This window comes from Schistocerca gregaria, chromosome 9 (genome assembly GCF_023897955.1).
Source record: "Schistocerca gregaria isolate iqSchGreg1 chromosome 9, iqSchGreg1.2, whole genome shotgun sequence".
NCBI lineage: Eukaryota > Metazoa > Arthropoda > Insecta > Orthoptera > Acrididae > Schistocerca > Schistocerca gregaria.
In genome coordinates, this window is record NC_064928.1 from 195106598 (window position 1) to 195130181 (window position 23584).

The 23584-nt window shown below is 41.2% G+C and overlaps 1 protein-coding gene across 1 annotated transcript in view; it reads right to left on the reverse strand.

Moving 5' to 3' along the window:
- Positions 1-17628: 17628 nt before the first annotated feature.
- Positions 17629-23584, reverse strand: part of LOC126291504 (trypsin 3A1-like) — a 45506-nt gene continuing 39550 nt past the window's right edge. Inside the window, exon 4 of the mRNA XM_049985010.1 lies at positions 17629-17982. Coding sequence (XP_049840967.1) covers positions 17629-17982 — 354 coding nt within the window. The remainder of the gene's footprint in view (positions 17983-23584) is intronic.

The window sequence follows — 23584 nt, forward strand, 5'->3', positions numbered from 1 at the left end:
ACAGGCAGAAGCTGAGCTATGCTTAGCCGGCCATCAGCATTCGTGCTGAACACACTATGCATTCTCGTGCCTGCCGGTGTGGAGCATGGAAGTTAGGAAAATAGTAAACTTTCCAGATTAATTGTATACATAAATTCAGTATTAAATGATGGTGTTATCTTGTGTACAGAGAGGCCCACATTTGAATATGGCAGCATGCTGCTGTAGACTGCTTCTGCTTCCAACATATTATAGCTACTCGTATGTAGGACTTGACTTTCACAGTTTTTGCTAACGAATCACCATTACAAACCACTATTCCATCAGTACTAAACTAAGCAGGCGGTTATCTTGCTGTTTGCACAACATCTAGTGTGAAACATTTAGATGCAATATACACAACGCATTCAGTACGTAGTTTTCTAAAGATAAGTTGGTCTTATTTAGAATTTCAATACACCATGTTATTCCCAACTCTATCATCATCATCATCATCATCATCATCATCTTAACCTTTCCCCATGCCATGTGGGGTCCTCGTTGCTTTGCTGGATCCTTCTCTTCCATAAATGCCTATACTGAGCTTCTTCTCTGAGCCATCCTTTCTCTCGTAGGTCCCCTGCTACCTTGTCATTCCCTCAGTTTCGGTCTTCCTCTTCTCCTTGGTCCTTCCATTTCTAGGTCTTCAATTCTTCTCCCCACTTTTCTACTCCCCTCTTCTCTGCACATGTCCATACCACCTTAGCCTACTTTCTTGGATCTTCTTCCCTATGAGCCTCACTTTCACTATTCCCCTGATGTACTAATTCCTTATTCTATCCTTCTGTGTCACCCCACTCATCCACATAAACATTCTCATTTCTGCCACTTCCATTTTTTTCTCTTGGGATTTTGTAACTGGCCACGTTTCTGCGCTACACAGCATAACAGGCCTCACCACAGACTTGTGTCCGCCCCCTGTAGCTGAGTGGTCAGCGCGACAGAATGTCAGTCCTAACTGCCCGAGTTCGATTCCTGGCTGGGTCGAAGATTTTCTCCGCTCAGGTACTGGGTATTGTGTTGTCCTAATCAACATCATTTCATCCCCATCGACGCGCAAGTTGCCGAAGTGACGTCAAATCGAAAGACTCGCACCAGGCGAAGGGACTACCTGAGCGGCGGCCCTAGTGACACGGCATTTACTTTTACCACAGACTTGTTAAGCTTTCCTTTCATTCTGCAGCTAACCTTCTTATCACAAAGTACTGCGCTCAGTTTCCTCCAGTTGATCCACCCACTATTTTTCCTGTGCTGTATTTCGGTCTCCAGTCCTCCATCACTTTGCATGTAAGGCCATAGGTATTTAAATTTCTTGACCAGTATCAGTTGTTCTCCTTGCAGGTTAATACAAGGGTCACTCCAAAAGAAATGCACACTATTTGTTTTTAAATTCATCTTTTATTCTACATATTTAAAAGTCTTACAGTATATAGATACATCCTTTAGGTACTATATTTTCATTTTTCCACTTAATTTCCATCCCTCTCGCCTTACGCCACCTTGGAACCAGCGCCTGTATACCCGCACGGTAAAATTCTGGACCACCCTGTTGGAGCCACTGTTTGGTAACGTACACAAGGGACTCATCGTCTTCAAACCTTGTTCCACGAATAGAGTCTTTCAGTTTCCCAAAAACATGATAGTCACACGGAGCCAGGTCCGGACTGTAAGGCTGGTGTTTCAGTGTTGTCCATCCGAGTTTTGTGATCGCTTCCATGGTTTTTTGACTGACATGTGGCCGTGCATTGTCGTGCAACACCAAAACATCCTGCTTTTGCCGATGTGGTCGAACACGACTCAGAAGAGATTGAAGTTTCTTTAGTGTCGTCACATATGCATGAGAATTTATGGTGGTTCCACTTGGCATGATGTCCACAAGCAAGACTCCTTCGGAATCGAAAAACACCGTAGCCATAACTTTTCCAGCAGGAGGGGTGGTTTTGAATTTTTTTTCCTTGAGTGAATTTGCATAATGCCACTCCATTCATTGTCTCTTCGTCTCTCGTGAAAAATGATGGAGCCATGTTTCATCACCTGTCACAATTCTTCCAAGAAATTAATCTCCACCATTCTCGTACTGTTCCCAAAGTTCGCTGCATACCGTTTTTCTTGTTTCCTTGTGAGCCACTGTCAACATCCTGGGAACCCACCTGGCACAAACCTTTTTTAACGCCAACATTTTCAATATTCTGCAAACACTTCCTTCCCCTACCCCAACGTAGCGTGACAATTCGTCTGTCAGCAGTCACAATTTCGTTAACTCTCTGCAGATTGTCTGGAGTGTGTGCAGTACGAGGCCTGCCACTGCGAGGACAATCCTCAATATTGCCGTGCCCGCTTTCATCACGTAACCTGCTTGCGCACCGACTGACTGTACTGCGATCGACAGCAGTATCTCCATACACCTTTTTCAATCTCTTGTGGAGGTTCCCACTGTCTCGTTTTCACAGCACAGGAATTCTATGACAGCACGTTGCTTCTGACGAACGTAAAGTGTAGCACCCATCTTGAAGACATCCTGTGACGGTGCCACTCACGGGAACAAGTTGAACCTAGTTTGAAAACAAGTGGGAAGGTAGTTTCTACACACTGTAAAACTTTCACACATGCAGAATGAAAACGGTATTTTTACAAAAATAGTGTGCATTTCTTTTGGAGTGCCCCCACGTATTTATGTCTTTGGCATTCTTTGCACCCTGCTAATTCTCATTCCGCTATCCTCCACTGTTCAAGCTTGTCTTGAAGTGCCTCCTGGGTGTGTTCACAGACTACAACATCAATTGCAAACATTACGCTCCAAGGTGCCTCTTTTTTCACATCTTTGACTAGTACATCCATGACAAGGTGAAAGAGAATTATATTCCCCACCCTGTTGGCTAGAAAATCCTGTTTTTCAACATGGTCTCTGTCCAATGCAACGGCCTTACGCGACCTTACTGGGACGGCTTGTTTGCCCGCATAGTACTACTCTACTCGTCGACGTCAGAGTCAATATTGTACTGCATCAATAACCTCCCCATCATCCACTTACTGCTCCCCCTGGAATGCATCCCTCTTTGAGCCAAACACATGGAGTTTAGAATGGTGAGATCTGGGCTGTGGGTTGGATGAGGAAGAAAAGTTCAAGCTCCTATCTGGTGCGTAAACTTGTACTGTCATGGAGGAGAGGAAGCTCGTTTGCACTTTTGTATCGACGAACACGCTGAAGTTCTTTCTTCAATTTCCTGAGGGTTGCACAACCCACATTAGGGTCGATAGTGGCACCATGAAAGAGGACACCAAACAGGATGACCAATTCATAGACCAAAAGGCCCGTCGCCATGACTTTACTGATTGAGAGTGCGGCTCTGAACTTTTCCTTCAGAGGAGAGGTGGACTGTGAACTTCTGTACAACTTGGCGTTTTTTATACACACAAATCATTTCCAAATACGAAATAAAACAATACGAGAAGGGAAAACACCTAAGACCAACGAAGACTTGAACTCTGGACCTTTGGAATCGTAATTTTACCAACTTGGCTAACGAGCAACGTCACACTACTAGGAGAACAGCCGGAATGACTATCAGCTGAGGGTATGGCTTCGACAATTTTCCTTCACAGACGACGTGGTGTTTCACCACTCCATGAATTACAATTTTGTTTCCGGTTCGAAGTAATCAACGCATGTGAGGAGGTTCGACAAAAAACTGCCACAATAAGGCTCTTAACGCGCAAACAATCCTGCACAGATGGTACTTCGTTGGTCTTTATGGTCTTGCCAGATGCGAGGTCCAAATGGTTCAAATGGCTCTGAGCACTATGGGACTTAACATCTGAGGTCATCAGTCCCTTAGAACTTAGAACCACTTGCACCTAACTAACCTAGAGACACTACACACATCCATGCCCGCGGCAGGATTCGAAACTGCGATCGTAGCTGTCGCGCGGATCCAGACTGCAGTGCCTAGAACCGCTCGGCCACACCGGCCGGTCCAGGCGCGAGGAATCCAGCGGATGCACACCTTTGAATACCACAAATGATGGACCACTGTGTCAGCACTAACAACAGAGACATCCAGTTGTGCAGCGAGATGCTTGGTCGTGGTCCACTGATCACCTCTAATGACACCTCTAATGAGAGTGTCCGCACGTTCCAACATTGCAGGAGTCACATCAGTGAGCAGCCAGCCAGCATGGGGGAGATTGGACTGTTTCGAGCGACCTTGTTCCGAAGATGATAGACGCCTCGCCCAAGGACTCATCGTACTTTTGTTCACTGTAAAGTCTCCTTGGACACCTATGAATAACTGCGTGTGTCTGGTTTTCTGCCAAAAGAAACTCAATTGCATCTCTCTGCTTGAACCACACTTCCGTTACAGACACTGTTTTGAAGGCTATGTACAGTGCCATCACGTACCGGAACTTCATGAAACTATAGGGACTGTAGCGAGAATATTCCTCAATATCCCACAACAAATTCTTCGTTTTTTCAACCGAAACTGGGTGAGGAAACAATGCATCGCCTTACTTATTGAACCCCCATTGTAACTTCCCTTTCTAAGCAGATCAGCATGTGGATGCAACTTCATAAACACATTATTCGTGTGTCCCTTAATGGAATAAATGGTCTCGATTGCGACACTTTCGGCCAGTACTCTTACCTATTGTTACTCACTATTGCCATTTACAGCAAATGCTAATATCTTATATCCCCAAGTCATAGTGAGATTACTCTATACCCTGTGTTTAAAGCATTATGTAAATCTTGCTTGCTCATCTGCAATAGCTTCTCGTTTCTCGTTGCAGTTTATATACTTCCTCCGTGGCAGCTGTCTTCGACATATACTCCTGTTTTCCGTTTCTTGACTTTGATGTCCTCCATTTCCAGCTTTCTTTTTCGTATACATAACACAGTAACCGTGCTTGGCGGCTGATTACACCGGTAGACAGACTGCACAACACTGTGAAACACCACACATCGGCCATTCCATAACTTATTTGTTAACGGATGCGACATGGGAGCGCCTAGCACAGAGTATGGTGGGACACGTTGTAAAAACTGTTTGTTGGTCTTCTGTTCCCAACGAAAAGATTCCGTTTTGGTGTAAAATGATAGACACACATTCATTTGCTAAACTACGTTTTGTATGCAGAGAGATATGTTAGGAGAAAAAAACTCGATGACATTCACTATGTCATACTACGCCATGTTACCACACTGTTTCAGCTGTGCTGTTCTCTCCCAATAAATACGAGCTGCGAGTAAAGTGTATTTGGAATTGCAAAATTTTTGAATTCAATCTACAGTGAAATTATTCCATGAAAAAAAGAAGCCCTGAGGAGGGAGGGCTCTTAAATTCGCTGCACACACTCACTCACTCACACACACACACACACACACACACACACACACACACACACACACACAAACACACAAACACACAAACACACACACACAATGTAAATACATTACGAGTAGAACCACATTTAGAAGACATTACCGGAAGAACATGTTTTTGACAAGAGGTGTTTGGATGAACACAGCAAGCAGATTCCATATTTTTGGATTTCCGGAAAATCTTTGGCACAGTGCCCACTGCAGGCGGTTGACGAAGGTACCAGCAAAACAAGCACGGTGATTGTTCACATGGGACGTCTGCGACCGTTCAAGGGAGCGCCAGTGGTGATTCCACAAGAAGTGCTTGCAAAGGTAAGGAAGGATATTAAGAGGAAATTAGCGGAACGATGAGCAACGGGAGAGGAAAGTCCGGATACGTCAGACTCGTTGTATATTAAGGTCAAGACAGTTTATTTGTATGCGCAGTGTAGGACATAACGTTGATAATATTGGTGGTAGACCTATATATTTATTTGTAGTAGTCTTATCAGTAGAACAACAAGACGATCGCTGTTTAGAGGCAGCAGGCTTCTTGGGGGAATGGAGCAGATATAAATCTCTGACCTCAGGTTGCCAGGCGAAGGAGAAGAACTCTCTGTACCTGTTCGCTGGGGGCGGAGTCAAGAGACTCCAAGTGCATCGGCTGGACGGTGGAGTATTGTTTTCCACAGAGCGAGATGTATTTTGTAGCCATAAATGATATTCAAGTTTAAGTATTTAATGTATGGTAGTTACGGAATGAAATCGGGAGGCAGGAAGAAGTATTTTCAGGGGTGTAAGAACTGTTCATTATTAGTGGGAAGCACAGAGAGGTGTCAAAGGAGCACATGAGCTTGCTCGTAGCACGTGTGCACATATTCGGATTTAGGTTCTAACATGTTCGATATGCCTGCCATCATTGGCGATAATGTGGCGCAGACGAATAGCGAAATTCTGCATGGCCTGCTGAAATATCGGAACATTGATGACCTAGTCAATGGCTGTTTTCAGCATAGCAATGGTTTTGGAGTTATTGCTGAACACCTTGTCTTTAATGTAGCCCCACAAAAAGGAGTTGCATGTGTTACCATCCAGTGAATTTGGAGGCCAATCGAGAGCCATGCCAGTGGCCTCTGGGTACCCCAGAGCCAGAATGCGGTCCCCAATGTGCACGCCAAGGACATCAATCTCCTGCTCCGATTGGGTTGATCTCCATCCCGCATGCACATCTTGTCGAAAGCAAGGTCACTTTGCACAATAGGGGTGAAATTATTTTCCAAAGACATCACATACTGTACAGTAGTCACCTTGCCATCAAGGAAAACCGCACCAATTATTTGTAATTGGAGACTGTACACGACACAGTCAACCGTTGAGGCTGAAGAGCTCAGTCCCTCAAATGTGTCAATTTTTCTTGTTGACGAAGCCACCCAAATTAAGGTGGACTAAAGCAAACCATGCGCATACTAATTCCCATCATGACCTGCAGCAAATCGTGCAGTTTGAACGTCCTAAAGCAAACCGTTCAGGAGTTACGACGATTTTATTTCACATAGTCCAATAATTTACACCATTTATGTAGGCCTCAATGACAGATGCGCAAGTGACTTTCGAAGTGAGGACAGCTGATTGCGGTGATAAACTGCCCCGAACAGCAAAGAACGATGTAGGAAGCGAGTCACTGTCACCACACTGGAGCAAGTCCCTTTGTTATGGGTGACATGACTAGACACCAGGTTTTAGATAAACAAATAAGCAGTAACAATATGTGAATGAAGCTGAATTTGAGTGCAGGACAATTAGATTTGGAGACTTGGTCAAGGGTGAGTAGCCACACCAGGACGCTGGAGCATCACTGGACTGTGCCACGACTGGGTAGCACCAGCATCAGCCTACGGTTCGAGACCAGGCTGCATGTTCCACCGCACTGGGTTATTCCTTCACAGAACTTGTTGCCACAGCACCACCGGCCCTTCTGTCTCTGCCAACTGCCACTTATCTGGAGGTCCAGTCACCGTTCGCCACTTGCCTGGGCGATGTCGTTCGAGACCCATAAATGGCCGCTGGCATGCGGTTCCGCCAGGAAGCACCGTTGTGCAGCTGGCTGTGGCCTGGGCTTCGCCGACGGTGCGCAGACGTAACACAGTGTCACCAGGCGCCATACTAGCAGCAGTTGGTAGCCGCACTGTCCAGAGCTCATGAGAAGAGGCATGCCTGCCTCGTATGGAATTGAAGATCTAATAAAGATATATTATCAATTTGTCCACAGCGTTTCCACCGCCACCAGCTATGGCACCATGACACACACAAACTAAACTCTACAGATTTCGTATGTCCATCCTTGGTCTTTGGGACGGCGCCCATTTACTATTGTGAGAAAATGAAACGCCTACAGCCAATCTTATGATTTTATTTATTTTGTTGCAACCAGTTTTGGCGCTACAGTGCGCCATCATCTGGCTGTAGCTGATGTGGAAGGGATTAGCATGATCCTATATATATTGCATCAGTGGCTAACATAATTGGTTATGCAAACTATCTGAAATCTCTGGTGACATCACTCTCACCATCAACTGCTAACTGGCATCCAAATTGTGAAGAAATATTAAGACTTAATTACAACTCCAATTCAGTAAATTTGTATCAACAAATCAAAGAAAATGTAAGAACTGTTTGCCACTACAATTATTTCAACACTTTGGTTGAATATTCACGAGAACAATTGTATGAAGATATAAACAAACTTGGAAATGCTTCTCAGACTATAAAGCTAAATTACCAAGTACTTTTTTCATAGTAAAATTTTACTAAATATTCATAATTTTTTTAAGTTCATCTAATAAGCAAAGCTCACTATATCCTTCAAATAATTCCATCAAATCAAATTTAAAATCCTCTAATGATTTTGGCACTAAATCCTTATGGTCAACCTTTATTTGAGTATCAACTCTATCTTTTTAATGAAACAATAAGCATATTCAATAGCAGCATGTTTTAATTTTCAGTAACACTCGCCATTTAAAATAAATTTTTTTGTGAACATCTTAAAAAATTACATTACTTTTATTTATCCAACTCTTGTGTGAATTATCAAAAATTAATCATTTAACATATACTACCTTTCTTATTTAAATCTTTTTCAACCAGATAAACATCTGGAAAGTTCGTTTTAGTAGTTCTTGATCATAAAAATTTCCTTTTTTTTGTTTGCCATTTACTTCTTAAATTTATATGTAATTAGATTAGAATGAAAAACATCTTTAGTTTCAACAATACTTTATCAAAAATTCCTTTCAATTTACTTACTCTTACTTTGTTAACAATTTTACATTTAGCTTCTCTATCTAACAAATTTGTTAATTGAACAATTTTCAAATCTTTTCAGTTTCTTTATTCACACCTTTTAGTGTCATTTTTAGAGTTGAACGATTTGTGTTATTTTATTCATCAATCAATTTAGAAACAATGTAAAACCTTTTATAATTTCCTTGAAGAGTAGATATCTGTCACATGTTTTTTTTCAATGTTCTATTAAATCGTACAGTAAGAGTTGGTTTTAATTCACAAAAAGTTGAATAATGATCAATGTTACATATTTTCATTAATTCTTGAAATTCTTTATTATAAAATTCTTTACCTATTATGTGTTTGCACCTTTCTTGGTTTTCATGACTTGAACATTTTTTCAAATGAATTGATTTTATTTTTACCTGTTTTCTGTTTAACTGGAATGGGGCAAGCAAATTTTAAAAAAAACATCTATAATAGTTAATAAATATTTATACCATTATTTATTTTCGAAATTACTTTCAGGTTACTCGAATCCATTTTGACTGTGTCAGATTGTCATAAATTATTTATTTTATAAGAAATTTCATTTCTTGTTTGAAATCCTTTTCTCTCACTAATAATTTATCCACGAATATTTACACCTTCACCTACCAATTTTTTTAATGAATTTATTTTGTTTTAATTTTAGAAATTGAACAAAGTACTTTGATTTTTTGTTTTCCATTTTTAGCTGTTAATCTATCATAAGTAGTGTTCACTAAACTTTTTGCACTTCAAATAGTATATGTGAATATTACTTTTCATTTACATTGAATAAAAAAACAATTAATTTGTTTCACCAAATACAATTATCATTACATCACTTGGAACAGTTTTATCAGAATCTTTTAATGTTCCAATCAGAAAATTTGATTTCTATATTTTGTTTCCACAACTCCAGGATTTATTTTGTAAAGTATGTCAATAACACTCACGCACATTACAAGATCATTAAACATTACATTTCTGTTTATGCTTTTACCAACAACAACAACTTTTTAATCATAAACACATATTCACTGTAATTGTACATTTTTTGTTCACCTCCAGTCATAAAAATAAATTTAATAATTCATTTATCATACACATTATAATTAAGTTTTTTAACTCATTTAAGTACGGAGTTAAATCTTTTTCTGAAGTAACATCTTTAATTTCCTTTTTTGTGAAGTAATCACTTAATTCTTGTTTACTTATATAACTATTGAATTGTCAGAATACTTGTATATTACAGTTATGTAACAAGATTTGATAACTAATTCTGTAAACAATGTTTGTTCACTAAATCTGTTGCATCTATTGGATCATTTACATTCACAATTCTTCTTCTAATGTAGCATATAGTTACTTTAATAATGGCATTTAATTCTTTCTCAAATTTTTCAAGTAAGTTATTTAAATTTGGATCTCTTGATGTTTTAAAATCTTTTATTTTTCATTCTAACGATTCTGATAATGGCTTTATTTTTTATTAACGTTTGGATATATTAATGATTGAAAATTTTTGATTTGTGATTCAAAAATTTTCTAATTTTGAAATTAATTCATATATTATCTTTGGAATGAATAACAAAATATTTTAATTTTTCTAAATTGGTACTGAGTTTATTTAAAAAAATGTCGATTTAGTAAATTTAAAATATCATTAAACTTATAATTCATGCTTACTATTTTTAAAACAAATGAACACAAATTACTTTTCGAAGTTTTGTGTTATCTCAATATTGCAGTGTAAATTATTTTTTCTCAAATAGCTAACTATTTGTTTCAGTATATTTCCTCAATATGAATGAAAAACGAAATTTATATTTTTATTTTTATGATAACAAATCCAATGAGTTCCAACACGACCACAAGTATCTAAATTTACTATTCGACATCTAATTTTTTAGTTCATTAGGTAATTCATCAATCATAAAAACAACATGAAAATATTAAATTTTTAATTGTGCAACTAATTATTTCATATCAAAATTACATAATATATTATTACTTTTACCGATTATTTCTTTTAAATTTGTTTTACTACTTTTCCTTTTTTTTCATCGCTAAAATATATCTTTTTTGTTCTTCTTATCATTAATTCCCTTTTTCTTGTTTATATCTGGGTTTTGAATTGCTGGCGAACCAGCAGAAAGTGAACCAACAGCTGCTCAATAAGTTAATGCAGTTAATAACAATAATAAGAATCCACCTTCATGTTTTGCTTCTTTTTTGTTTGTTAATTATTCAATGATCTTTTTGACAGCAGGAATAGCTAATATAACAATGACATTTCCACCAGCTCCATGTCCAACATTGTACAATGAATGGTGTGTACTGAAACACTTCTACATGCATGAGCATTGTGCACTTTTGGAGGAAATGCCACAGTTCACAATCTATCCTATTTTACAGAACAGACAAGCCTTTGTATCCCACATTCTGTGAACAGTCGTGGATGTCAAACTTAGTTTCACTGTGCTACCTCTTTCCATAGACATTCAACACAGTAGTGTGTGAAGACGACCAGCTTCCCTGTTTTCGAGATACTCTGTCACACGCTCTGAGTAATAATAATGTGCCATTTCTCAAAGCTGCTTATCTGAATGGATTTCTTACGTACTTTTGTTACTGCTTCACGTTTTCGCAACATCACCAGGAGGCATCCTGCCAAGTGGCAGTGTTCATAATGTGTTGCCTTGTAATTGTATCTGCCAACCGCCAAGAAGTTTGCAATAGAGATCGAATTCTCGATGAAATTTTCAGAATTCCACCAGTAGTTACCAAAGATAAGTTCCAAAAATTTCACAAAGTTCCTGGAGTACTGTGTATCCGCGAATGGTCGCCATTTGTGGGATCTAGTATCCGCCAGGGTAGCCAAGAGTGCTAATGCGCCGCTTCCTAGACTCGGGTAGGCGCCCCAGCTCTGGATCTAATCCGCCTGGCAGATTAACAATGAGGGCCGGTGTGCTGGCCAGGCTGTATGTGGTTTTTAGGCGGTTTTCCACATACTGGTGGGGCAATATTGGGCTGGTGCCCACGTTCCACCTCATTTAGAATTTTTGAACTAATCTTCCATAACTATTGGAGGAATTCAGCAACATTATAGTAACTGAGAAAACAAGAGAACTCCTTGCTGAGAAAGCAAATGAAACTCTCAGGAAGTTTATGATTGGTCAATAAGTACTAAAGTGACATTGGATGTAAAGAAAAGTAATGCCATGAATTTCAGTTTGAAGAGGAAAAATGACAATGTTATATTAAATGTAGATGGCACTTCTATAGCCTGTGTAACAAATGCAAAATTTCTAGGAATGAATATTGATTTTCAGTTGAAGTGGTGTGAAAACACAATGGTACTTGCAAACAGAACGTCATCAGCATGTTATTCCCTTAGAATCCTATCATCATTATGTAACATGCAGTGTCTTTTAGTTACTATTATTCATATGTACACTCAAATCTTAGCTATAGCATTCTTTTTTGGGGAACAAATGCACAAAATATGGACACAATTTTTAAACTCCAGAAAAGAGCCATAAGAATAATAACCAAAAATACTAGTCGAAAAAATGGTAAAGATTTGTTCAGAACATTGGGGATTTTAACTGCTCCATGTGAATACATTTACCAGTCAGCTGTACTCATAAAAAAAACATTGGTAGTTACTGCAAAATCTGTCGATGACCATGCAACAAGAGACTGACTCAACTTACATTTACCAAGAAAAAAATAAACATAAAACTCAAAACGGCATTTTCTACAAAAGAATAAAACTGTACAATAAATTACCAAAAGAGATTAAAGAAATTGAAAAAATACACTTATTTAAAAAGGCAGCTAGAAAGTACCTGTTATGCAATACAATTTATACATTGAAGGATTTTTAGCTTAAACAGAGTAGGTGTTTGATAAAAAATGTTATACAAATGAATAATAATAATGATTATAAAATATCCACCATTCCACATAACACCTTCACTTTATGTTTTCTTCCTTTTTTTAATTTCTAGAAATACTTACCCCCAAGCTCAACATCTCACTCATTATGGAGGCATGCTGACTCAGTTTTTCAGGATAGCAAATGGAAAATTCTGGTACAGAAAATGGCCCAGAGATCACCAGTGTGTTTGTATGTATGTGTGTGTGTGTGTGTGTGTGTGTGTGTGTGTGTGTGTGTGTGTGTGTGTGTGTGTGTGTAGTGAGTGAAGTGTTATGAAACAATGTGTGACTGATTGTGAGATATGAGTGAACAATGTGGCATTACTTTATTTAATAAGTTACTTGTAAGAAAAGTATTGTATACCAGGAGTAAATTTAATGATTGTCTCTAACTAGAAGTCTGTAAATATACGAGTATACGAATTAGCTTATTTAAATTGATCTAAATTTCTAAATACTTTGACATGTCCTATATCCTTGTAAAAAGAGATCTACAGATGAATAAAACTACTACTTTTACTGTTACACGGTTCGCAGATATCTGAACACGTTTGCACTATCCCATGGCTTACACTAGACGCTGACAGTTGGGGTACACTAACTCCTACTTGGGGGGGGGGGGGGGGGTACGGGGTGGCGGCAGGAAGGGCATCTGGGCACCACTTACAATTAACATGTCACATCCGATTACCAGCAGACCCCGGCAGTCGGGATTAATTCTTGGAAAGAGAGAGTGCTTTTCAAGTAAACTTGAATAAATTTTGCATCTTGCTGAGATTCAACGTTGTTTCTTGATTAGTTTGTATGTTCCTCCTATTTCAAAACGTCAACAATATGTGAAACACTTCTGGAGATACTTTTTCAAAATTTCTTGATAAACCAAAATGTGAAATATTTGCCCGATGTCAATCGGCCAATCAAAGATAAGTAAGAGAGACAATCACATGATTATGCTTTTCAGTTGTTACCTTTAGTAGTAATTTTCTGTTGTGTTCTCGTTCGCCATAAAGTGTAGACGTATATGTGAAATCTGGTACTATTTTTATGGAAGTTTATTTGAATAATCATCAGTTTAAGTCAAAACTAAATCTCCGCATTAATAATTATTGAAGGAAGCCTAATACCATATTTTCCTGGACCAATATTGTTATTATTTATACGAGATGGATACAGATACGAGGGACGATTTCGCGACGGCGCAGAAGTGGAGGTAGGTGAACATGCCCTTTTCTTCCTTTGTATCCTCCATTCTCTCTTTTTGTTAATTTGGTCATTTGCCGCTACACTAATGCCTGCAATTTTCAGCATTTCTGTTTTTCTATGGAAGTCCGATTCTTTAGCTGTTATTTTTATCTGATTCTTATATTCATCGTAACCGATATTCCTTGCAACCAGGCCTCAAAGACAGGTCAACCTAAGAAAATATCTGCGTCTCCCTCTCGCGTATATTCGTCATATGTGAGTGACTTTTACAATAATTACATTTTCTTACCACCATTCCCAAACGTAGTAGTTATTAAACGGCTCACTCACTCGGGAATGTACGCGCCTTTTCTCGTTGCCACAGCCAGTGTGGTGTTAAATACTACACTACTGGCCATCAAAATTGGTACACCACGAAAATGATGTGCTACAGAGGTGAAATTTAACTGACAAGAAGATGCTGTGATATGCAAATGATTAGCTTTTCAGAGCATTCACACAAGGTTGGCGAAGGTGGCGACACCTACAATGTGCTGACATGAGGAACGTTTCCAACCGAATTCTCATACACAAACAGCAGTTGACCGGCGTTACCTGGTGAAACATTGTTGTGATGCCTCGTGTAAGGACGAGAAATGCATACCATCACGTTTCCGACTTTGATAAAGGTTGGATTGTAGCCTATCGCGATTGCGGTTTATCGTATCACGACATTCCTGCTCGCGTTGTTCGAGATCCAACGACTGTTAGCAGAACATGGAATCGGTGGGTTCAGGAGGTTAATAGGGAACGCCGTGCTGGATCCCAGCGGCCTCGTGTCACTAGCAGTCGAGATGACAGGCGTCTTATCCGCATGGCTGTAACGGATCGTGCAGCCACGTCTCAATCCCCGAGTCAACAGATGGGGACGTTTGCAAGACAACAACCACCTGCGCGAACAGTTCGACGACGTTTGCAGCAGCATGGACTGTCAGCTCGGAGACCATGGCTGCGGTTACCCTTGACGCTGCATCACAGACAGGAGCGCTGGCGATGGTGTACTCAACGACGAATCTGGGTGCACGAATGACAAAACGTCATTTTCTCGGATGAATGCAGGTTCTGTTTACAGCATCATCGTGTTTGGTGACATCGCGGTGAACGCACATTGGAAGCGTGTATTCGTCATCGCCATACTGGCGTATCACCCAGCGTGATGGTATGGGGTGCCATTGGTTACACGTCTCGGTCACCTCTTGTTCGCATTGACGGCACTTTGAACAGTGGACGTTACATTTCAGATGTGTTACGACCCGTGGCTGTACCCTCCATTCGATCCTTGCTAAACCCTACATTTCAGCAGGATAATGCAAAACCGCATGTTGCAGGTCCTGTTCGGGCCTTTCTGGATACAGAAAATGCTCGAGTGCTGCCCTGGCCAGGACATTCTCCAGATCTCTCACCAATTGAAAACGTCTGGTCAATGGTGGCCGAGCAACTGGCTCGTCACAATACGCCAGTCACTACTCTTGATGAACTATGGTATCGTGTTGAACCTGCATGGGCAGATGTACCTGTACACGCCATCCAAGCTCTGTTTGACACAATGCCCAGGCGTATGAAGACCGTTATTACGGCCAGAGTTGGTTGTTCTGGTTACTGAATTCTCAGCATCTATGCACCCAAACTGCGTGAAAATGTAATCACATGTCAGTTCTAGTATAATATATTTGTCCAATGAATACCCGATTATCATCTGCATTTCTTCTTGGTGTAGCAACTTTAATGGCCAGCAGTGTATTTTTATGGAAGTGTATTTGAATAATCACCAGTTAAGTCAAAACGAAATCTCCTCGTTTATAATTATTTAAGGAAGCCTAATACCATGTTCTCCTGGACCAATATTGTTATTATTTATACGAGATGGATACAGATACGAGGGACGATTTCGCGACAGCGCAGTGCAGAAGTGGAGGTAGGTGAACATGCCCTTTTCATCCTCTGTATACTCCATTCTCTCAATTTTTTAATTTGGTCATTTGCCGCGACACTAATACCTGCAATCTTCAGCATTTCTGTTTTCCTATCGAAGTCCGATTCCTTTTGCTGTAATTTCTATCTGATTCTTATTTACACTGTAACCGATATTCCTTGCAAACAAGCCACAAGGAAAGGTGAATCTAAGAAAACACCTGTGTCTAACTCTCCCGTATATTCGTCATATGTGAGTGACTTTTATAATAATTACATTTTCTTACCATCATCTCCAAACGGAGTAATTATTAGGCAACTCATTCAGTCGCGAATGTATATGCCTTTTCTCGTTGTTGCAGCCAGTGTGGAGGTAAATATTACTTATATTTCATTAATATTCTGTGACATAGTTGCCATTTGTGTACGATGGGCGTTTGAAAAGTCCGTGCAAAAATAAAAACTACTTACGTGTTTGGGGTAAACCTTTTTTATTTTTCGACATAGTGTCCTTTTAGACTTATACACTTGATCCAACGTTGTTCTAATTTGTTGCTCCGTTCTGAATAATAGGAATTAGGAATTCTCCAAGTCTGCACAATAGCTACTAGTTGCTATAATCACCTCCTCGTTTGAATAAAATCTTTGTCCCGCTAGCCATTTCTTCAAATTTGGGAACAAATAATAGTCCGAGGGGGCCAAGTCTGGAGAACAGGGTAGATGTGAAACGATTTGAAATCCTATTTCCATTAACTTTGCGACCACGACTGCTGAGGTGTGTCCTGGTGCATTGTCGTGATAGAAAAGGACTTTTTTGCGGTCCAATCGCCTGCGTTTTTCTTCCAGCTCGGTTTTCAAACGTTCCAATAACGATGAATAATATGCACCCTTTTCCAGATAGTCTATGAGGATTATCCTTTACAGACCCCAAAAGACAGTCGCCATAACTTTTCCGGCAGAGGGAATGGTCTTCTTTCTTTTTGGCGCAGATTCCTCCTTGGTAACGCATTGTTTAGACTGTTGTTTGGTCTCGGGAGTATAGTAATGCATACATGTTTCATCCACAATGACGAAGCAACGCTTAAAGTCCTGCGGATTCTTCCTGAACAGCTGCAAACTATCCTTGCAACACTTCACACGATTCCGTTTTTGGTCAAGCGTGAGGAATCGCGGAACCCATCTTGCGGATAGCTTTCTCATGTCCAAATGCTTATGCAAAATATTATGTACCCGTTCATTCGAGATGCCCACAGCACTAGCAATCTCACGCACCTTAATTCTTCTGTCATCCATCACCATTTTACGGATTTTATCAATGATTTCTGGAGTCGCAACCTCCACAGGGCGTCCAGAACGTTCAGCATGACTTGTGCCTATATGGCCACTCAGAAAATTTTGAAACTACTTATAAACCGTTCTAATCGAAGGTGCAGGGTCTCCGTAATGTTTACCAAACTTCTGTTTAGTCTCCTGAGACGTTTTGCCTTTCACAAAGTAATGTTTAATCACAACACGAAATTCTTTTTCGTCCATTTTTTGACAATCACTCGACTTCCTTGATTCACACGAATGCCAAACACAAGGAAATAGACCAATATGGCTGAAACTTGGTGTGCGTTCTTTCCAAAGATGCTGATAACTAAACATGACCTGAATACGCTCCGGTGGTGCCATCTGTCGGACTTTGCACGGACTTTTCAAACGCCCCTCGTATATTTGTATTGTCGGAACGCTGGTTGATGGCGAGCATTATGATTAAACTCATTTTCCAAATTACTACAACGGCTGGAAACAACAATAGAGGGCTGCTCAGACTGTCTCCTGATGGTGGGACGTACACCAAGTCATGCAGATGAGTGGACGTTTATTGCGAAGCTGAGCAGAGACGCGGCTAGTGTACAAAGCGAAATCAGCTGCGAGGCTGCCGGGAGCACAGCAGCAGCTGCCGGGAGCACAGCAGCAGAGCGGACGCGGTACGGCTCGTGTATGCGGGAGAAGATCCAGTCCCGGTAGAAGCCCACGAAGATGTGGTAGTTGAACTGCGCCGGCGCCCCACACCATTTGGCGCACTCGTTCTTGTAGACCACGCCCACGATGAGACCCGTCTGGAAGTCGGGCGTGCCGCAGAAGACGGGGCCCCCCGAGTCGCCCTTGCAAGCGGACTTCGTCTTCACGTCGAAGGTGCACAGACCGTTGTCCTGCCGACAAAGAGTCAGCTTGTCGATTTACAGCCACACGTGTACAGGTGGTCCAATAAACGGATCCCTGATTTTAAAAGTAAATACAGTGCGCGACAAATAACGGAAGGACCTAGAACACATGATAAGGAGTCAAAAAGTGAAAAACCCTGAAGTCATTGGTCATCTCCAGATACACACCACAGCCGAGTATACAGGGTGGTCCATTGATCGTGAGCGCGATACCAGTGGATGATGGGTGACTAGAAACAAGTGATGAAGTGTTGAATCACGCTATACCCTCTGGAAAACGAACGGAATCGTTTTTCTTTGGGCAATGCCAGAGAAAATTATCTGCCACCATGTGTAATATCAGCAGTAACATACAGACGAGAGTATTTGGGTATCTTTTGTGATTGGATTGTGGTACACTTATTTAACTTTAGAAAACTGTAAATGAGGAAGTGTATGAACATATTTTACAGCATTGTGTTCGGAGACGACGATTGTTTGTAAGAGCACAGCAATGCACTGTGTCATAAGACAGCATGTGTGAGGCAATAGTTCGCGGGCAATAACATTCCTCAAATAAACTGATCTGCTCAGAATCCTGGCCTGACGTTAATGGAAAACCTTTGGATGACATAAAACGTCGACTGTGTTCCAGAGCTACGTGTCCTGTATCACTAACTTATGTGGTTCAGACTCTTGATGGAGAGCTGGGTGTCACTCCTCCATTGACATACAGGGTCACCTCACAGAAAGTGTCCTCAGCAGAGTAGAAGTCGTCATAAAGGCGAATGGTGAACCCAACCCACACAAATGTCCACTAATATACAGGGTTGTCCACTGATCGTGACTGGACCAAATATCTCACGAAATAAGCGTCAAACGAAAAAAACTACAAAGAACGAAACTTATCTAGCTTGAAGGGGGAAACAAGATGGCGCCATGGTTGGCCCGCTAGATGGGGCTGACATAGGTCAAACGGATATCAACTGCGTCCTTTTAAAAAATAGGAACCCCTCTTTTTATTACATATTCGTGTAGTACGTAAAGAAATATTTATGTTTTAGTTGGACCACTTGTTTCGCTTTGTGACAGATGACGCTGTAACAGTCACAAACATATGGCTCACAGTTTCAGACGAACAGTTGGTAACAGGTAGGTTTTTTAAACTAAAATACAGAACGTAGGTACGTTTGAACATTTTATGTCGCTTGTTCCAATGTGATACATGTACTTTTGTGAACTTATCATTTCTGAGAACGCATGCTGTTACAGCGTGGTTACCTCTAAATACCACATTAATGCAATAAATGCTCAAAATGAAGTCCGTCAGGCTCAATGCATTTGGCAATACGTGTAACGACATTCCTCTCAACAGCGAGTAGTTCGCCTTCCGTAATGTTCGTACATGATTGACAATGAGCTGATGCATGTTGTCAGGCGTTGTCGGTGGATCACGATGGCAAATATCCTTCAACTTTCCCCACAGAAAGAAATCCGGGGACGTCAGATTCGGTGAACGTGTGCTTCGACGACCAATCCACCTGTCATGAAATATGCTGTTCAATACCGCTTCAACCGCACGCGAGCTAAGTGCCGGACATCCATCATGTAGGAAGTACATTGCCATTCTCTCATGCAGTGAAACATCTTGTGGTAACATCGGTAGAACATTACGTAGGAAATCAGCATACATTGCACCATTTAGATTGCCATTGATGAAATGGGGGCCAATTATCCTTCCTCACATAATGCCACACCATACATTAACCCACAAAGGTCGCTGATGTTCCACTTGTCACAGCCATCGTGGATTTTCCGCTGCCCAATAGTGCATATTATGCCGGTTTACGTTATCGCTGTTGGTGAATGACGCTTCGTCGCTAAATAGAGCGCGTGCAAAAAATCTGTCATCATCACGTAATTTCTTTTGTGCCCAGTGGCAGAACTGTACACGACGTTCAGAGTCATCGCATTCCAATTACTTGTACATAGAATTATGGTACGGGTGCAATCAATGTTGATGTAGCATTCTCAACACCGACGTTTTTGAGATTCCCGATTTTCGCACAGTTTGTCTGCTACTGATGTGCGGATTAGCCGCGACAGCAGCTAAAACATCTACTTGGACATCTTCATTTGTTGCAGGTCGTGGTTGGCGTTTCACATGTGACTGAACACTTCCTGTTTCCTTAAATAACGTAACTATATGGCAAACACTTGGATGATGTCGTCCAGGATACCGAGCAGCATACATAGCACACACCTGTTGGGCATATTGATAACAATAGCCATACATCAACACGATATCGACCTTTCTCGCAATACGTTTGTGACTATTACAGCGCCATTTATCACAATTCGAAAAAAATGGTCCAAGTAAAACATTCGTATTTCTGTACGTACTACACGAATATGGAATAAAAATGGGGGTTCCTATTTTTAAAAAAACGCAGTTTGACCTATGGCAGCTCCATCTAGCGGGCCAACCATAGCGCCATCTGGTTTCCCTCTTCAAGGTAGACGAGTTTCGTTCTTTGTAGTTTTCTCGTTTGATGCTTATTTCGTGAGATATTTGGCCCGGTCACTATCAATGAACCACCCTGTATGCAATAAGTGATCAGAGCTGAAACTGCCCGTTAGAAGTAGAAACGACACCACAGCGAACTAGATTTATTTTTGTTTACCGTCGTTACCAGGCCTGGTCACCATCATCATTTATTGCGCAAACACAGACCACTTAGACCCATGGCAGAAGACTAAAATATACACATACAAGACATACACAGAACATAATGAAATGATTTACTCATCAAGTCCACGAATCGCGGCAAAATATTGTAACATCACAGAAAATTTATTACATATTCCACAATGCTTCTCCAGGCGGGTGTAAAAATAAATGTGCGCAACGGAAAATAATAAACGCTAAATTGAAGATTTGGCCCTGTCTGACTACCCCCTGAAGCAGATCTTAGGGTCTCTTAATGGACTTTAACATATAAATTACAACCTAAACATAAATGAATGATTAAGGCAACTAATAATAGTAAATGATAAACGTTGTTCCTGCTTATATATTTATTGTAGATTAAAAAAAAAAACATTATAATACAAAGTTTACATTTCCTAAGTTGCCCATCTCTGCCCGTTATTATGACTGCGCGATCTAATTCAATAACGCCAAATGACTGACATCATTTACGTACCAAACACTAGAAGACACTACTTTCAAAAATGATCTACGGTGGTGTGGAACCTCAGTAGAAACCAACTAACGTGATCACACCTGTTTAGCTATTATAGCCCTAATAACCCGGCTCACCGGTGTGGCCGAGTGGTTCTAGGCGCTTCAGTCTGGAACCGCGCGACCGTTTCGGCCGCAGGTTCGAAACCTGCCTCGATCATGGATGTGTTTTATGTCCTTAGGCTAGTTAGGTTTAAGTAGTTCCAAGTTCTAGGGGAATAATGACCGCAGATGTTAAGTCCCCTAGTGCTCAGAGCCATTTTGAACCTAATAAGCCGAAGCAATTTGCGATATCACCGTATGTACTGCATCCGGTGCATCCGGTGATGGTTCTCGTACCTGTCTGCGTCGATGAAAGAACTTCAGCCACAAAGAAAGTCAAACACTAGGATGGCAGAAGGCGGTCCTCTGACTAATATACTCTAATACTGTCTTCTCCTCTCTGTGTTGTACAGACGAGAAACGTGAGCTCCCAGCCACAAGGACGGAGTTCAGATAACGTCTCAACATAAGTATAGGCAGAGGAAGTGCTCTCAATTACTGAACGCTGCGTACTCAATGACGACTTCTAACCCGGAGGTAAAGTCCAGAATCGTATAGGTTCGCTATAGTAGAGTGCCTAACTGTTCTAACTATAAACTCTCCTGAGAGCAAAGACAGAAAGTCCGTCCGTACCAACAAAGCTGATATCGGGCGACAGTCACACACAGGTGCTCACAACGGAACACCACGTCTCTCCACTGCTGGCTTCCCAGCAAGGCTCAGATCCCCACCCTCGTAATTCCGAAAACGAATCATATTCCCGAAACCACGGAATATTCTCCCTCTCTACAGATTCTTCCGAACTTCGACCAACCATATTTTAGTGATTTGTCGTTCAGCGCGGAAAGTTTGCGAGGAAAAACCTACAGTCTTACAACGGTACGCTTTTGAGTAAAAGTCCACAGAAATAACCCAGGCTACGTCGTTTCAGACGTGCCGCTTCTTCCTTCCTTTCACCTGCATCCAAGATTTGCAGAGTTCGGAAGTATTATCAGGTTATCCTACTGGCCATACTACAATAGCGGCCCGCCGTCACCCTACTGTGCTCCAAAGCTCAGGTGCCATGACGTACGTCTAGCTACTTGCTGTTTTAAAGCAGGACCAACACCTGTGCGGGCCTTCCACCCAGAGCTTGAGTTCTGCCTACCGTTTCATTTCCACTGGCGTTCCAACCTCTACTAGTATAGGCAATCGTTTATTACGCCGTTTTTATAATAAAGATACTCCGTCACATTTCATGCAATAAGCATTAACAATTATTTAGAAGGCGTACATGACAATGTCAGTCTCCTGTAAATATTCATATATACGATGTACAACCTATCAAATGATATCTAATTGTGGCTGTAGTTCACGGCAAAGTATGTGGGTGAGTGCTTGTAAGGTGCGAAATTATAGCCACCTTACAATATGTTTACCCATTTATTTCTATCTCGAGTTTCTTCAGACCTGGCTATTAGATCTGCTTCTTCCAGGCGACACCTCTTGGACGTCTACCAGCTGCGTGGTGGTGTAGAGTCTTCTATGTTCATGGAATATGTCCTGCCAGGTAGGGCACATAAATGGCATGAACAGCGTCAGGTACTGAATGATCACTGTGTCGGACACGCAGATGCTGCATACTCTTGAGACAGCAAAGTCAGCATCATACAAACTTTCAATGGTGCCCCATTGAGGACGTTCACAGCTCGTGATGTAGTGGCTAGCATTCCTGTCTCTCTATCACGGCCTCCCAGGTTCGATTCCCGGCTGGATCGGGGATTTTCTCCGCCTGGGGACTGGCTGTTTGTCTTCTCATCATTCCGTAAAAGTGACATGACTGGACTGAGAAAAATTGGGAATTTGTATGGGCACTGAGGACAGAGCAGTTAAGCACGAAACAAGCCACGTATCGTATCATTACCATTGTGATCTCCATTTGGCTAGCTGGCCGAATCGAGCGATGTCCGTATTTTTGGAACATTTGGATGGGACAGTGGCCCGATGTTGGACTGTATGCAAATGTCAGGGCAGGCATGTTCGGCGCCTAGGTTTCACTAGAACACTTCAGACCATCACGATGGAGGACTGCACCATTGCGCACCAAGAACATGACAACCCTTTCACACTTGCGCCAGGTGTCTGAGAACGAGCAACAGACTCCCTGTATCGTTCTGTGGCAAGTCGCGCCATTTATCAGAAGCTAACACCAGCTCGATTACGGAATTACCGTCCCATGCGTAGATTGTTGTTAACACCACAAACGGTTGCATATGGAATGGTGCAGTGACTGTAAAACACTGTAAATCACAGTTCTGCACTTCCCCAGATACTAAAAAAAGGCCA